Here is a 13432-nt window from a genome sequence, read left to right on the forward strand (position 1 = left end):
GATGCAAAATGTAATTTAGTTGCACAAACCTGTAAGCTCAAAAAAAAGTGAAATGAGTATTATTTTGTAGCAAGCTTTTTGGTTATTCTTCATGAACAGTACACAAAATACGTACAAACTGAATTGTATACCATCAACATTCACAATTAGAGCTTATTGTGATAGCAATTAGCTTCTGGCATAATTCTTAAATCAACATGCCCTCAACTCACTAATTCTGTGCTCAATGAAAATAATCACGCTAATTTGCGACCAATGTTGGGGGTAACTCTTTACAAATAACGCGAGTTACGTAATCAGATTACTTTTTTCAAGTAACTAGTAAAGTAACGCATTACTTTTTCATTTACAAGAGAATGTCTGAGTTACTTTTTCAAATAAGTAACGCAAGTTACTTTTTTTTTCCAATTTATTGATTGACAGCTCTCCTGTCCCCATGTTGAGAGAAATCAGATGTTACTGTAGTTCAAAAATAAATGTGAATATGCATTAATTTATCTCACTCACAAAAAAAAACACAGATTCAGTATTCCTCAAAATGAATAAAAATAATGCAACTCCGAATATGACGCAAACCTGCAATAATTAAATGTTAAACATCACAAATATCCTTTATGTATTTAATCCCTTTCTATTAACCAATGTCTTTGCTTCTGACCTTCGATGATCCAGTTCAACCGTACTAATAAACTAAAATTACTCTAGACGAACATTTGTGTGTCTTTTTTTATTGCTGAAGTGTGTTGAAATGTCTTCTTCTGCATTCTACTGTACGGACGTAAATGTACTTTCCCTTCAGCCTGAGGCTTATTCATTTCACTTTTGGCGTGAGAAGGCTTTTATATTTGCCAAAAATATAACTTTTTTATTTTAAAAACAAACAAGCAAGCCCTGTCCAGATTTAAAAAGTAACTCAAAAGTAACGTAACGCATTACTTTCCATAAAAAGTAACTAAGTAACGTAATTAGTTACTTTTTTTATGGAGTAACGCAATATTGTAATGCATTACTTTTAAAAGTAACTTTCCCCAACACTGTTTGCAACATTGCGATGCTGTTCATCTGGTAAACACGATCATTCCGGCATGACTTGAAGGCAGCATTAGCCTGGCGCTGAGTATGGGATAATATGAGTTATAAATGGCAGGTCTGCAGGATATAATAGCAATACTATCACATTTTGCTTTTCCAATAACATTTTTGTATGCTGCGTTTGCTCGCAATTTCTGTCACCTCTTAATGTGTTACAGAGAAAAGGCAAATATAGAAAGGGAAGAATTCTAATTGTTACCATGTCAACAGTTAAATTAGGAGAAATATCTATACTTATTGTAAAAGGCGACAAAACTTCTTTGACGAAGCAAACTGCTTACTTGAAATCATAAGGCAATGTACTGTAGATAAGCAATATTTATGTACAACAGTAATGTAAGGGTTAACTTCAGGGTTAGGACATCGGTTCATATTCGTTCGACTTGAAACACACATACATACACACACACACACACACACGCACGCAGTGCTTCAGGAAGTGAAACATCCGTCACTTTCTCCCCTCCATATGCCTGTGCTCTTAGTGTCAGAGCCGACGTTAGACATGAATATCACTGCCAGACGTTTCTCGCAGCCTGTCTTCTCCCCGACTAACACGCTGTGACAGACACGTCCTCAAAGACACAAAGAAAGTGTGGGAGGCAAGAGTTTAAAGGCCAAAAAACAGACCAAAGTGCAGAGCAAGACCTAAAAACTTTGTGTACTGTGTTTCTCAGTCGTTGAAGGTGGGTTATAAAGAAGTGAAAACAGAGAGGATGGATGGAAATGTGTGTGGATTTATTTGGACTTGTAAGCAGGACCCTCGCTTGGATTTGTGAGAGGTGCGACTTGATAAAGCGTCAAGCGACAATGTTAATCTGTCACTTGCTTTGTATTTTATTATGTTGAGTAGCCCCGCCCACGGTGCAGTCTTATTGGTCCAAATTCATGTAACGCACTATTTAAAGAATGTTCTGCATTACATACAAGTTAATGTCTGTTGACAGCATTTGTGGTATAATGTCAGTTCCACAATGGAACTACAAATTTCTGTAAAAATAAATGTAAAAATACACATTGTTTTAATAACCAGATGTTCATCCACCTAGAAAAGTATTCCCACCTTTAAAAGGACAATTTAGACAACTTTATGGATTTTAATAATTAATATTTTAATTCATAAAGAATTAATTAATAATAAAAAAGTCCAGTGCTATTAACAAAAAATACAGGCAAATTCAAAAATGGAACCTTTAATGTGTCAAAAGTTATTTGTTTTGAAGTATTAATGAAATTGTTATTTAATATTATTATTATTAATACTAAACTAAAAATGTGTATTATTAAGCAGAAACATAATAAATTATATTTATTTTATAATAATAATAATTTATGGATGATTTTGCCACATTATGCCCCAAATGTTGTTGACAGAGTTAACTTATACCAAACTCATAACATAAATATTTAACTGGTTATAATTGTGTCTTATTATTATGAAAAAGAAGAAAAATCATTGAATATTTGTTCATATAATTTGTATTATTTATTATTTAAAATATTCATTTATTTACTATATTTTTCTAATACCATTATTATTATTATTTGAAAAAATGTATACATTTATTTACCATATTTTGCAACAATAAAAATTGAAAGATTACTACATTTTAAAAAAGGTCCGCATTATGCCACTAATGTTGTTGATAGAGTTGTGTTTGTTTGGTGCCATGTGCTCTCTCCTGTCTATTGTCTGATCCTGCCCATCTTGTTACCTCATTATTGTTTAAGTAGCTCCACCTGTGTCTCCCTCGCTAGCCTCCTCATTTGTTTCCCTATTTATTCTCCTGGTGTTTGCAGTCCTGTGCTGATCTGTTGTTTTTCACGTCGTGTCTGTTATGTCTGCCTGTAGTGCAGTTCCTAGCCTGCCTGCCTGTCTCCCCCCACCCCAACCCCCCCCCCTGTGTGGTTTTTGTTCTTTTTTTTTTATTCTTAAAAAGAAAGACCATTCTTCCTGCAACTTGAGTACTCACCTCTTCTCTCCACATGCATCGTGACTTTAACATTTTCACAATCCACTCAGTGGGTGGACTGATGAAATCAAGTTCCATTTTATGGATCCCTTTTATTATAGATATAAAATGGGTTGCCGAATTAAATCAAGTTCCATCATACAAATTGTGAATATTTCGTTTTTTAATTTTTTTTAAGTTTTCAAATTATGGTTATAAAATTGGTTGTGAAATCAACTGGTGAGCAGATAAAATCAAATTCCATCCTATGTTTTGTGAATATTTAGTTGTCTTGTCTGGATATTCGTCAAATTATGGCAGTACAATGGGTTGCAAAATCAGTTGGATGGATAAAATCAAGTTCCATCCCACATTTCATTAATATTTAGTTGTTTTATTTGGAAATTTGTCAAATTACTATTATTACATAAGTAAAATGGGTTGCAAAATTGATAGGTGGATGGATAAAATCAAGTTCAATCCTACATTTCGTAAATATTCAGTTGCTTATTTCGGAATTCGTCAAATTCTGGGTATAAAATGAGTTGTGAAATCGATGAGCGGATGGATGTCAAGTTTCATCCTATATTTTGTGAATTTTAACCTTGAGACGCTTTGATCTCCTCGTGAAGCCAAAATTCAGGAACTCTGGCAAAACGGATGCCATGCAACAAAACAATAAACTTTCTAAACTGATTGGAGTCACATTAAACACAGAGCTAGACTAAAAGTTCTGATAATTTAAGTGAACTTTGCAGAAGTAAAAACATGCACGCATTATACCTTTGCCCATGCCGTTGGATTCCGTCATTGGACCAGTTGGGTGGTCCTTACAAGACACTCGTCATCTGCGAGAAGTGCAATGGTCAGGCATTTAGCGCACATTGACAAAAACAGAGTATAGAGCTATAAAATGAATCATAGATCATACAATTTGTTCTTGGAAGACTGAGTTTGTATTGAGATCTTTAACTTTTGATTGCAGTCTTTGGTATCTTGGCAAATCCGTGCACAGTTTCAGATGCTGAGATCTTTTTCTCAGAAGACATATCTAAGATGCAAGAGCAAATGTTTCTATTTGATCTCTATTTAATTTCATTTGTCTAGGAGAAATAGAGATAGTAAAAACATCAGATGATTTTGTTGATGAGAAGATAATGTAAAGAACCCATTGTACATCCAAAGCTGATATATTTCATAAGTTTTAGACCATTTATATTTTATAAGTTTTAGATCATGAAAATTGGGTGTCCATAACAGAATGGAGACAAGTAAGTTGTAGAAAACGAGTTGAAAAGTAAGAGCAATTCATGATATCAATCAAAAAGAAAATAGGTGATCAAGTGCATGTTATTCCAAAGATTTTCCTTCTTTCTTTGGAATAACGTGCACTGATGAATTACGTGCAATAAGACTAGGAACGTCTTGTCCGTTTTGATTTTAGGCATTGCGCATGAAGAGGCAATTGACAAAATTTGCATCTCTGACTCTGTTCCATGTTTTGCGAGCACAAGAGGAACGTTAATGCAATTTACACCAGCAAACCAAGCAAAGAGTTTTGCATATTTGTGGATAGAGAGAAATAGAGGAGTAATTTTGAGAGAGATGAGGGCAAACGATGAAATACACAGCTGTCACGACTCAAACACAGACCACGCACATGTTCGCCGCGGTGGAGGATGACAGGAACATGTCAGAGAGATGTGTGGGCGAACCGCAGATCCACACACCAAACAAGCTGTAGGCAAACGCATAAATCTGCCGCATGCTTTCAACATTATTACCCTTAAATCCACAAGTGTGTGTGTGTGTGTGTGTGTGTGTGTGTGTGTGTGTGTGTGTGTGTGTGTGTGTGTGTGTGTGTGTGTGTGTGTGTGAAAAAACAAGAAGAGAGAGGTGGGGCACGAGTATATACTGTCTGTGTCTGTGTGTGTGTGTGTGTGTGTGTGTGTGTGTGTGTGTGTGTGTGTGTGTGTGTGTGTAAAAAAGAAATGAGAGTTTTGGGAACTGATCAAGGGAAACAGGCAGGTGGAGACGCAGCCAATCACTGGTGCAAAAAACACAGTTGCATAATGGTTTCTCCATGGATACTGAAAGAGTTTGCGCACAAGATGTAGTGCAGAAGCTGCTTTTAACTTGTCTTGAGTAGACGCCCACCAGCTGATGTCTAGAGCTCCATGAAGAGGGCTGCCCAAAACCTTGGAGACACTGTTAAGATCGGAAGTTGTTAGCAGTGCTCGTTGTTTGTATTGCTCGTTTGTGGGTTTAGTGATTTCAGTATTTGATATTTCACCTAAAAATAAGCATTCTGTCATAATTTACTCACCCTTGGTTTTCCAAACTTGTATGACTTTCTTCCTTCAGTCAAAAAGTAGATATTTTGAGAAATGTTTTTTGTCCTTAGAATGCAACTCAATGAGGTCCAATGTTGTTTGAATGGCGACGTTCTTTAAAATATCTTCTTTTGCATTAAACGGAAATAAATAAGTCATGGCCTACAGGTAAATTTCATTTTTGAGAAAACTTTATTAGAATACTTTTAAGTATTGCCTCAAATCATGGCTTTTTGAGGAGAGGCATGCTATTACATTTCAAAGTGCTCTGAACAGTATTATTGACATACTATTGTAGTATTTGTTAATGTTTTGAATTAGCTTTCACTTTTACATTTTATTTTTTTGATTTTTGATTTTAATTTTAGTTTAAGCTGCAGTAATTTTATGTGCTTTTGTCATTTTGTAATATTTTGATAGTTTTAATTTATTTTATTTCAGTTTTAGTTTAGTCATTTTAGTACTTCAATTTTAACTTATTTTATTTTAGTTGCAAAGGCAACATTTCTAAGTTTTTTGTTTTTCCATCTAATAACAATAATGAGTTTTAATATTTTTTAGTTTTAGTTAAAGGGGTCATATGATGCGATTTCAATTTTTCCTTTCTCTTCGGAGTGTTACAAGCTCTTGGTGCATAAAGAAGATCTGTAAAGCTGCAAAGACTAAAGTCTCAAATCCAAAGAGATATTCTTTATAAAAGTTAAGAGTCATCCACGCCTACCTAAAACGGCTCGTTCTAACACGCCCCCACATATCTACCTCACTATGTAGGAAGGTTTGCATAACGCCGCCCAAATGCTCACGCAAAGAAAGAAGGCGTAACGTTTATTCTCGCTGTAGTATTGCATGTCGTGATGGCGCTGTGTGTTTCGTTGTGAAAGCGAAACTACTTTGTTTGGTCTTCCAAAAGAGGACGATATCTGCTTCGTCATGCCTGGAGCTGATCCGTGCTGGTCGCTGAGGAAGTACTTCAACTTCGCGCTCTGGATTGCCGGATCGGCTTTCACCGTGGACGAAGCGGAGTCCAGCCTAGCATTATTTTAGTATCATTGATATACTATTATAGTCTTTGTTCATATTTAGAAATTTTTTTAATTTTTCTATTTCTATTATCTGTTTTCACTCATTTTAGTTAAAGTTTTTGTTGTGTGTTTTTGGTCTTTTTTTATTAGTTTGTGTGTGTGTGTGTGTGTGTGTGTGTGTGTGTGTGTGTGTGTGTGTGTGTGTGTATTCATATCAGCTCTACCAGCCTCTCGCAAAAGTGTATTTGAGTGTGTCCTTTATAAGACAACAAGGTCTCAGATGTTTTTCACAATGAAAGCATGTCAAAGATATAAAAAAGATTCAATCAAACTCTATACCATATACTTATAATCAAAAACAGCTGACTAGATGACAGACACTGAGTAAAATGAAGCCATATGCAGAATGCACTATGCAGCTGTTCTTAGTTATACTGAATCTCACTGATGTTTTTGCTGATAAATCACACTTCTGCTATTCTTTCTGCATTTACAATGGTTCGTTTTCAAATTCAGCCAATGTCATGTTAATAATGTTGCATAGTGTTAGATTTATGCAGTTTATGGTGATATAAGTTTAAATGTTTATTTTTTTGTTTGTTTACAAGTATACAAAAAACAATGTACTGTGTCTACTTGATGTCCAGTGTAAAACCCAACCGAGAACCACTGGTATAGTACAGTGCACGTCCATTCAAAATGTCAGTAAGATCGTTTTTTGTAGGAAAATAATATATTTTTTCAGCAAGGATGCATTACATTGATCAGCAGTCACAGTAAAGACATGGTTTCCACAAAAATATTAAGCAGCACAACCGTTTTCAACATTATCAGAAAAGTTTCTTGATCAGCAAATCATTATATTAGAATGATTTCTGATGAATCATGTGACACTGAAGACTGGAGGAATGATGCTGAAAATTCAGCTTTACATCACAGGAATAAATTACATTTTAAAATATATTTAAATAGAAAAGAGTTATTTTAAATTATAATAATATTTTACTATTTTTACTGTATTTTTGTTCAAAAAATGCAGTCTTGGTGAGCACAAGAGACTTTCAAAAACAGTAAAAAACCTTACCAACCCCAAAACTTTGAAGATAGTATACAGTTTGCCTTTGACATTTGGCACTATTTAGAAACTCTCTCTCTCTCATTTTTCTTTGTATATTTTTTCCCTTCTTCCTCCACCATTTTCCCTTCCTTTTTTGTGGCTCTATATGGCTTGGCAACAGTCCTAGCCATTCTTTTCTAAAGCTATATGACAATTTTACCCTCCCTTTGTGTTGTTGTCCAGGCTTTAGGGTGATGTGCAGAGCATACGTTATCTCAAAATAACAGTAAGACAGTGGATTTTTACCTTTTCTGTAAAAGAATGTGACTGTTGCTTGCCTGTATTGTCAGTGCTAAGGTACCGTGGGTGTTCGCCAAGACATTGCCATGAGGTGTTCAGAGCGGGAGTTTAGCATATTGCTAGGTGGTTGCTATAGGGTGTGTTTCAATTAGCTCCCTTGTTCAGACATTTCTAGAGAACTGCACTGGAAGTCATATTATAAGGTATCATTTACATTTGTCTATAGCACAAACTGGATGAGTTCAAGGGAAGGGGGTTGTTTAGATGTCTAACCCTTGAGCAATATCAATGGTGATTATTGCCTATAAAAGCCAGTGATGCCATAACTCATCTGTTCATCAAAAATGACATATTTAAACATTTTTGTAAAAATCATTTCCTTGTGCACTAAATGGTGCGTGAATATAATGCCCTTACCTCATTTCCATTGCGTGGATTCATGAATGTCGACTGATGAATTTGCACATTGTTTGTCTTCAAGTAAATTAAAACCAGCAGATAAAAAATGTAAAACAACATTAAACAATGACCACAGGGGGTCTTTAAAAGAACCGCTTTAAAATCTAAAGAACATTTTGTGCATTGAAAAGGTTCCATTGAAGTTAGAGTTTCTTTATGGAATCATAGATGTCAATAAAGAAGCATGTTTTGAAGAAATTGTGATATATTGTCACTCTGGAACCCATTATGTGAATGAAAGCACGGCCCAGTGGCATCTGTGCTTTTTTAGCAGTGAGAGCGGCTGTGTTTAGTCTTTTTCAGAAATGCAGGGTACACAGGTACAGACACATACAGTGGGGAAAAAAAGTATTTAGTCAGCCACCAATTGTGCAAGTTCTCCCACTTAAAAAGATGAGAGAGGCCTGTAATTTTCATCATAGGTATACCTCAACTATGAGAGACAAAATGAGAAAAAAAAAAATCCAGAAAATCACATTTTTAGGATTTTTAAAGAATTTATTTGCAAATTATGGTGGAAAATAAGTGGACAGTGCTCGCTTAAAGGCGAAAACTGTCATGACTACAAGCTCACTGCCATCAAACCGCATGCCCTTTGATGGCTGTGTACCTCAGGATTCAGGGCAGTGTTGGATGATGTCAAAGACTCCATTAGTCAAAATACTTGGATGCGTTTCAACAGGGAGGAAGCTGCACATCTCTTTACATTCATCTTATTAGCAAGGAAAAGTCTGCCATCTTCTGGTAGAGACTAAAACACGTTATATATAGATATGCATGTCATTGCATTAATGCAAAACAAAATGCAGTGACATTCAGACATTTTTAAGTGTGCCAAATGTCCAGATACATCTTGGGTTCATATTTCTGACCAGCAACAACAACATTCTTGTCTGAGGTGTCTTTAGCACCTTTCAGATCTCATCAGGTCTCTTTTGTGTGCAAAGCCCTTTTAATTCTTGAATTCCAGGCTCAGGGTCTCACATCTTGTGTATGGACAAATCAATGTCATTTATTTTAATTTATAACAACCCAAACAGATGCAATCAGTCTAGTCTGTTCAGCGATATCAGAGCTGAATGGTGCATTAGCACAACCCTGTGCATGAGCTTTGAATATACCCTAATTTGTTGTAAACTGAGCTGCTTAAGAAAATAACATGATTCACGCTGTGAACTTTTCAATGCATGAAGCAAAGTACTGCAAAACCTTTTATCAAATTAACTTGACACAAACTTTGCTCCATGTCATCTCACGTGGAAAAAACTCTCTCAGAAATAATATATTTAACGGAAAATAATCTTTCAAAAAATACTCTTCCTGTAGTTGTTCTAAACCTGTTAAGGCATAAACACTACAATCAAGTAGAACATCAAGTTTACTGGTATTTTCAAATCACAGTCACTTCTACAGAGTTTATTCAAAATCAGAATTGCCGTTTTTATATATTTTTATTCATTATAATATTTATAAATAGTTTATATATAATTGTTTTTATTTTAATGCAATTATACTACATTTTAAATCAACTTAAATTATATAAATAATATATTATATTTTTTTATTCATATGAATCCAAGGATCCGTGTTTTATGTGAGAGGACAAAAGTTGCTGAACATTTTATTTATGTGTGCCTGCAAACTGTCCAATACATAATGTACATGTTAGTCACTGTAGAAATATTTAATCCCAGGAACCTTTCAAATGATTTTGAATCGGTCTGGTGTCCGAGGTGAGTTCAGTTTCAGATTTGCTATGACAGTCTCTGACAGAAGGGTGAGTTTTAATTGCTCTTGTCCAGATATTCCAGATTAGGGGCATCCAGACGCTGCTCCATGTCCTTGTTCTTGGCGAACTCTTTGAGCATGTCCATCACCTCGCTCTGGTACACATCAGGTGTTGGCTTAGCCTCTGATGGGAGGAAGACATGTTTAGAAATGTGTGCAAATTCATATTAGACCCCATTTACTTATTATATACACATTCCTGGTCTTATTGTGCATGACACAGCAATGCACATCACAGCAAAGAAAACATCAATGGACAAAATCCAAGTCAAACACACGATTTAGATTTCATCTGAATGCCCGAGAAGAGCTGTAAACCATTGTTCATCTCTTCTATCTGTTTAGTTTATCCGTTCATTCATACCTGTTGCCCAGTAGTAGATGTCCCAGTCATTGCTGGGTTCATTGATGAGTCTGTCGTACTGCTTTAGCTGGGGTTCACTCATTGTGTTCAGGTACTGCTTAGCAAAAAGGCTGGTAACAAAAACAGTCAGAGTAATTCTATATTATATAGTAATAAGTATTATGCGGTCTGGCATTTATCTAAGACGTCTTCTTGACCTTCTGACCTCAGAAGGATGCAGTTCTCCAGCATGCCTCTCTTGCGGCTCTCGTATAGTAGTCTCTTTCTCTTGATGTCCAGGGATTCTCCTGTCCTCTCCTGCCACGGAGGCAGTGGGATCTCAATGATGGTCGGTTCTGGGGCATCACCACGGTATCCCAGAGAAATCACTGTGGTGACACCTGGACGCAGTGATGCCCGGCAAACAGAAAGAACAACCTGAGAAAATATAGTTTTGGTTAACTTATAATAACCCTGGTTTGTTTAAAAACAAAAAAACATACAAAACAGTAGGTCTCAGGCGGTGAAGAATCTGTAACATTACATGTTCATTAACAAGTAAACATACCTGCTCAGGACAGTGTCTTCTGAAAAAAAAAATCTATGTAAACTAGTATAAAATAAGAGTGAAACTGGTCTTATGTATGAATTCAGAGTACAGTTAGTGTTGTTAAAGCTGCAGTCCGTAAGTTTTGCCTCTTTGTCGCCATCTCTGTTTGAAAACCTGGAATTGCAGCTGTCTGCGGAATTATCTAGCTTGCGTGGGTTGTGCTCCGGCGCGGATTAATCTAATGTTCTGAAGAGTGTGTGTGTGTGGCAGTCAGTCACCGCACCAGTGTGGATATTTACTGTACTTCGCAATCACAGATTCTAGCCTACGTCTTGGAATATATGACCCAAATAAGAATTTTCACCGTATATTGCCATCTGAACAAGTAACAGGTCTGCCACGTTTGTTCTGACCAACTGAGGAAACAAGCATTACCATAAATCATGCTACCAATGGTGATTAAATCTAAAGATCGGTTAGCCCATTTCACATCAAATTATTATTATTGTTATACTTTATTCTCAAATGATTAATGTTAACAACATCAGCATTGGTGACTATGAGTATAGTGTGTATTAGCGTGTAGATTTCAATTTCTGCAGTCTAATCTCAAATTGTCATACTCTTCGAATTTCATATTCAGAAATTATTTTAACCCAAAAAGCAAATTATGCTCCCTTCGAACTGGTTTTCTTTAAAATACAAATCTGTGTAATCCCAGGCTATCTGTAATCAGAAGCACATTTATAACTGGAATATAATTTAATTTAATTAACATGTGTTTCATAAACACATAATCCTTTCTGGATTACAATCCGCCATCAAAATGATACATTTAATTATTCTGGCTGCTGTGAGAAAAGGCTATAAACGATTGGCCACCTGCAGGATCCTCACATGTGATATAGCTAGTAGCCGGCACAACTTCTTTATGTTTACAGACGTGACGTAATGACGCGGCAGCATGCTCGAATTTCCCGCGAAAACCTACCCATACCACTCAAATTAGAAAACATTATTATAAGCTAACCGTTGTGAATCGGGCTAAAGTAAGGTGATAGTTTTGAACACTGGCTGGTTATGTATTTGCTCAAATATTGATTCCGGATAATTTTTAACCAAAAAAAAGTTTGCAGCTTTAACGCCCTCATCTGACCTTGCTCTGTCAAAATAAGACAACAGGATAAAAATCCAACAAAACAGTTTTTCCAAACCCCTGCGTTTATTTGGATGCTATATATTAGCTGTATATTAGATATGAATTAGTGTGTGTGATGATGGGCTGCAAACAGAGGATCTCACTGCAAACACATGAGGTCAAATGAGATCTTTAAAAACCTGTCGCCACATAAGAATGCAAAGCAAACAAAGGTACCTTTCGTGCCACAGTTGCTGAAAACATGTTATCTTGCAGTATCTTCAGTGATGTGTGACTAATCAGGTGTTTGGCTGACAATTTGTTTTATTTTGAAGGAGATTTTATGCAACTGTTTCATAATTAAAGCGGGAAACGGCGCGGCCATGTCGGTAAGGTCAAGACCATTTTCTTATTTGAATATTATTTGAATGTTGCTTTGAATAGTTCTTTGTTTTCTGTGTGGTGCAGATATTTTAACCTTCGAGTTTGTCCTTGACTACTTGGCTGGCACGTGTTTAATAAAGGTAACCCAATTGTAAGCTACTGTTTGTTTCCTTGGGATTGCATTTCAGTGAGCACTTGTGAAAGCAGATGGAAGTTCACAGCTTTATGTCAATTTTTAAAGGAACACTGTTACTAATTATAAACAGTAATTTTGTCCCATATTAATTACATTTGCTTTACGTTTATTATACGCATAATTAATAAGCAAAAACCTATTTAATGTCTGAAAATAAATCAACTTTAATTACATTCCAAAACGTAAGGCTAATATTTTTACTCCTTACAGTTTAATTTTTCTTCAAAATCCAAATTACATTAAGTCAGAAAGAGCTTTATTGCCAAGTATGTTTACACACACTTCCAGTGCAGAAGAAAGTACGGACACACATAGGAATTACACAGTAGAGATGAAATAAAACTAATATAAGAAAAACTGAAAATTCAATCATGCGAAATAGTAGAAATATAGAGAAAAACATATGCTTTGATTCAAGTATTACTCATACTTAAATAGGCTATGAGTACATTTATGTTCAAATACATTTTCAGCAACACTTCTTTTGGTATGAAATACACTACTACCATTTTTTTCTGTTACTATTTTGGTTTAATTTTTATTTCAGTTTTAGTTTTTATTTCCAGTTTCATAAAACAAACTTTTTGGCAAGGCAGTATTTCTAATGTTCATTTAATGTTTTTCATCTAATATATATATATATTTTGTTTTCAGCTTTATTTTGATTAATAATAGTTTTGGTTAATGATCAACGTTTAATGGCAAACACTTGACAGATGTGTCAATATGAACCATTGTTACACAGTAAAGAGCAGCAAACTTAAAGAAATAAATGACAGTACACCAATTTGGAAAATAATGAGGGTGAATTATAACAA

The 13432-nt window shown here is 35.3% G+C and overlaps 1 protein-coding gene across 1 annotated transcript; it reads right to left on the reverse strand.

The window, feature by feature from the left end:
* Positions 1-9821: 9821 nt before the first annotated feature.
* On the reverse strand, positions 9822-12602 carry sdhaf2 (succinate dehydrogenase complex assembly factor 2). Its single transcript, XM_016280446.1, has 4 exons — positions 12272-12602; positions 10573-10784; positions 10368-10477; positions 9822-10127 (listed from the first exon to the last, which is right to left on the reverse strand). The coding sequence occupies exons 1-4, from the start codon at positions 12296-12298 to the stop codon at positions 10000-10002; spliced, it is 477 nt and encodes a 158-aa protein (XP_016135932.1). The 5' UTR covers positions 12299-12602; the 3' UTR covers positions 9822-9999.
* Between the last annotated feature and the right edge of the window lie 830 nt (positions 12603-13432).

The sequence above is a fragment of the Sinocyclocheilus grahami genome, unplaced genomic scaffold (genome assembly GCF_001515645.1).
Source record: "Sinocyclocheilus grahami isolate Dianchi unplaced genomic scaffold, SAMN03320097.WGS_v1.1 scaffold140.1, whole genome shotgun sequence".
NCBI classification, from domain to species: Eukaryota; Metazoa; Chordata; class Actinopteri; order Cypriniformes; family Cyprinidae; genus Sinocyclocheilus; species Sinocyclocheilus grahami.

Coding starts and splice junctions, on each gene's coding strand:
- sdhaf2 (XM_016280446.1), bottom strand. CDS start 12,298: ATGTTTTCAGCAACTGTGGCACGAAAG. Junction 10,478..10,572: donor GAGAACTGCATCCTTCTGAG/GTCAGAAGGTCA, acceptor TTTTGTTACCAG/CCTTTTTGCTAAGCAGTACC. Junction 10,128..10,367: donor CATCTACTACTGGGCAACAG/GTATGAATGAAC, acceptor TCCTCCCATCAG/AGGCTAAGCCAACACCTGAT.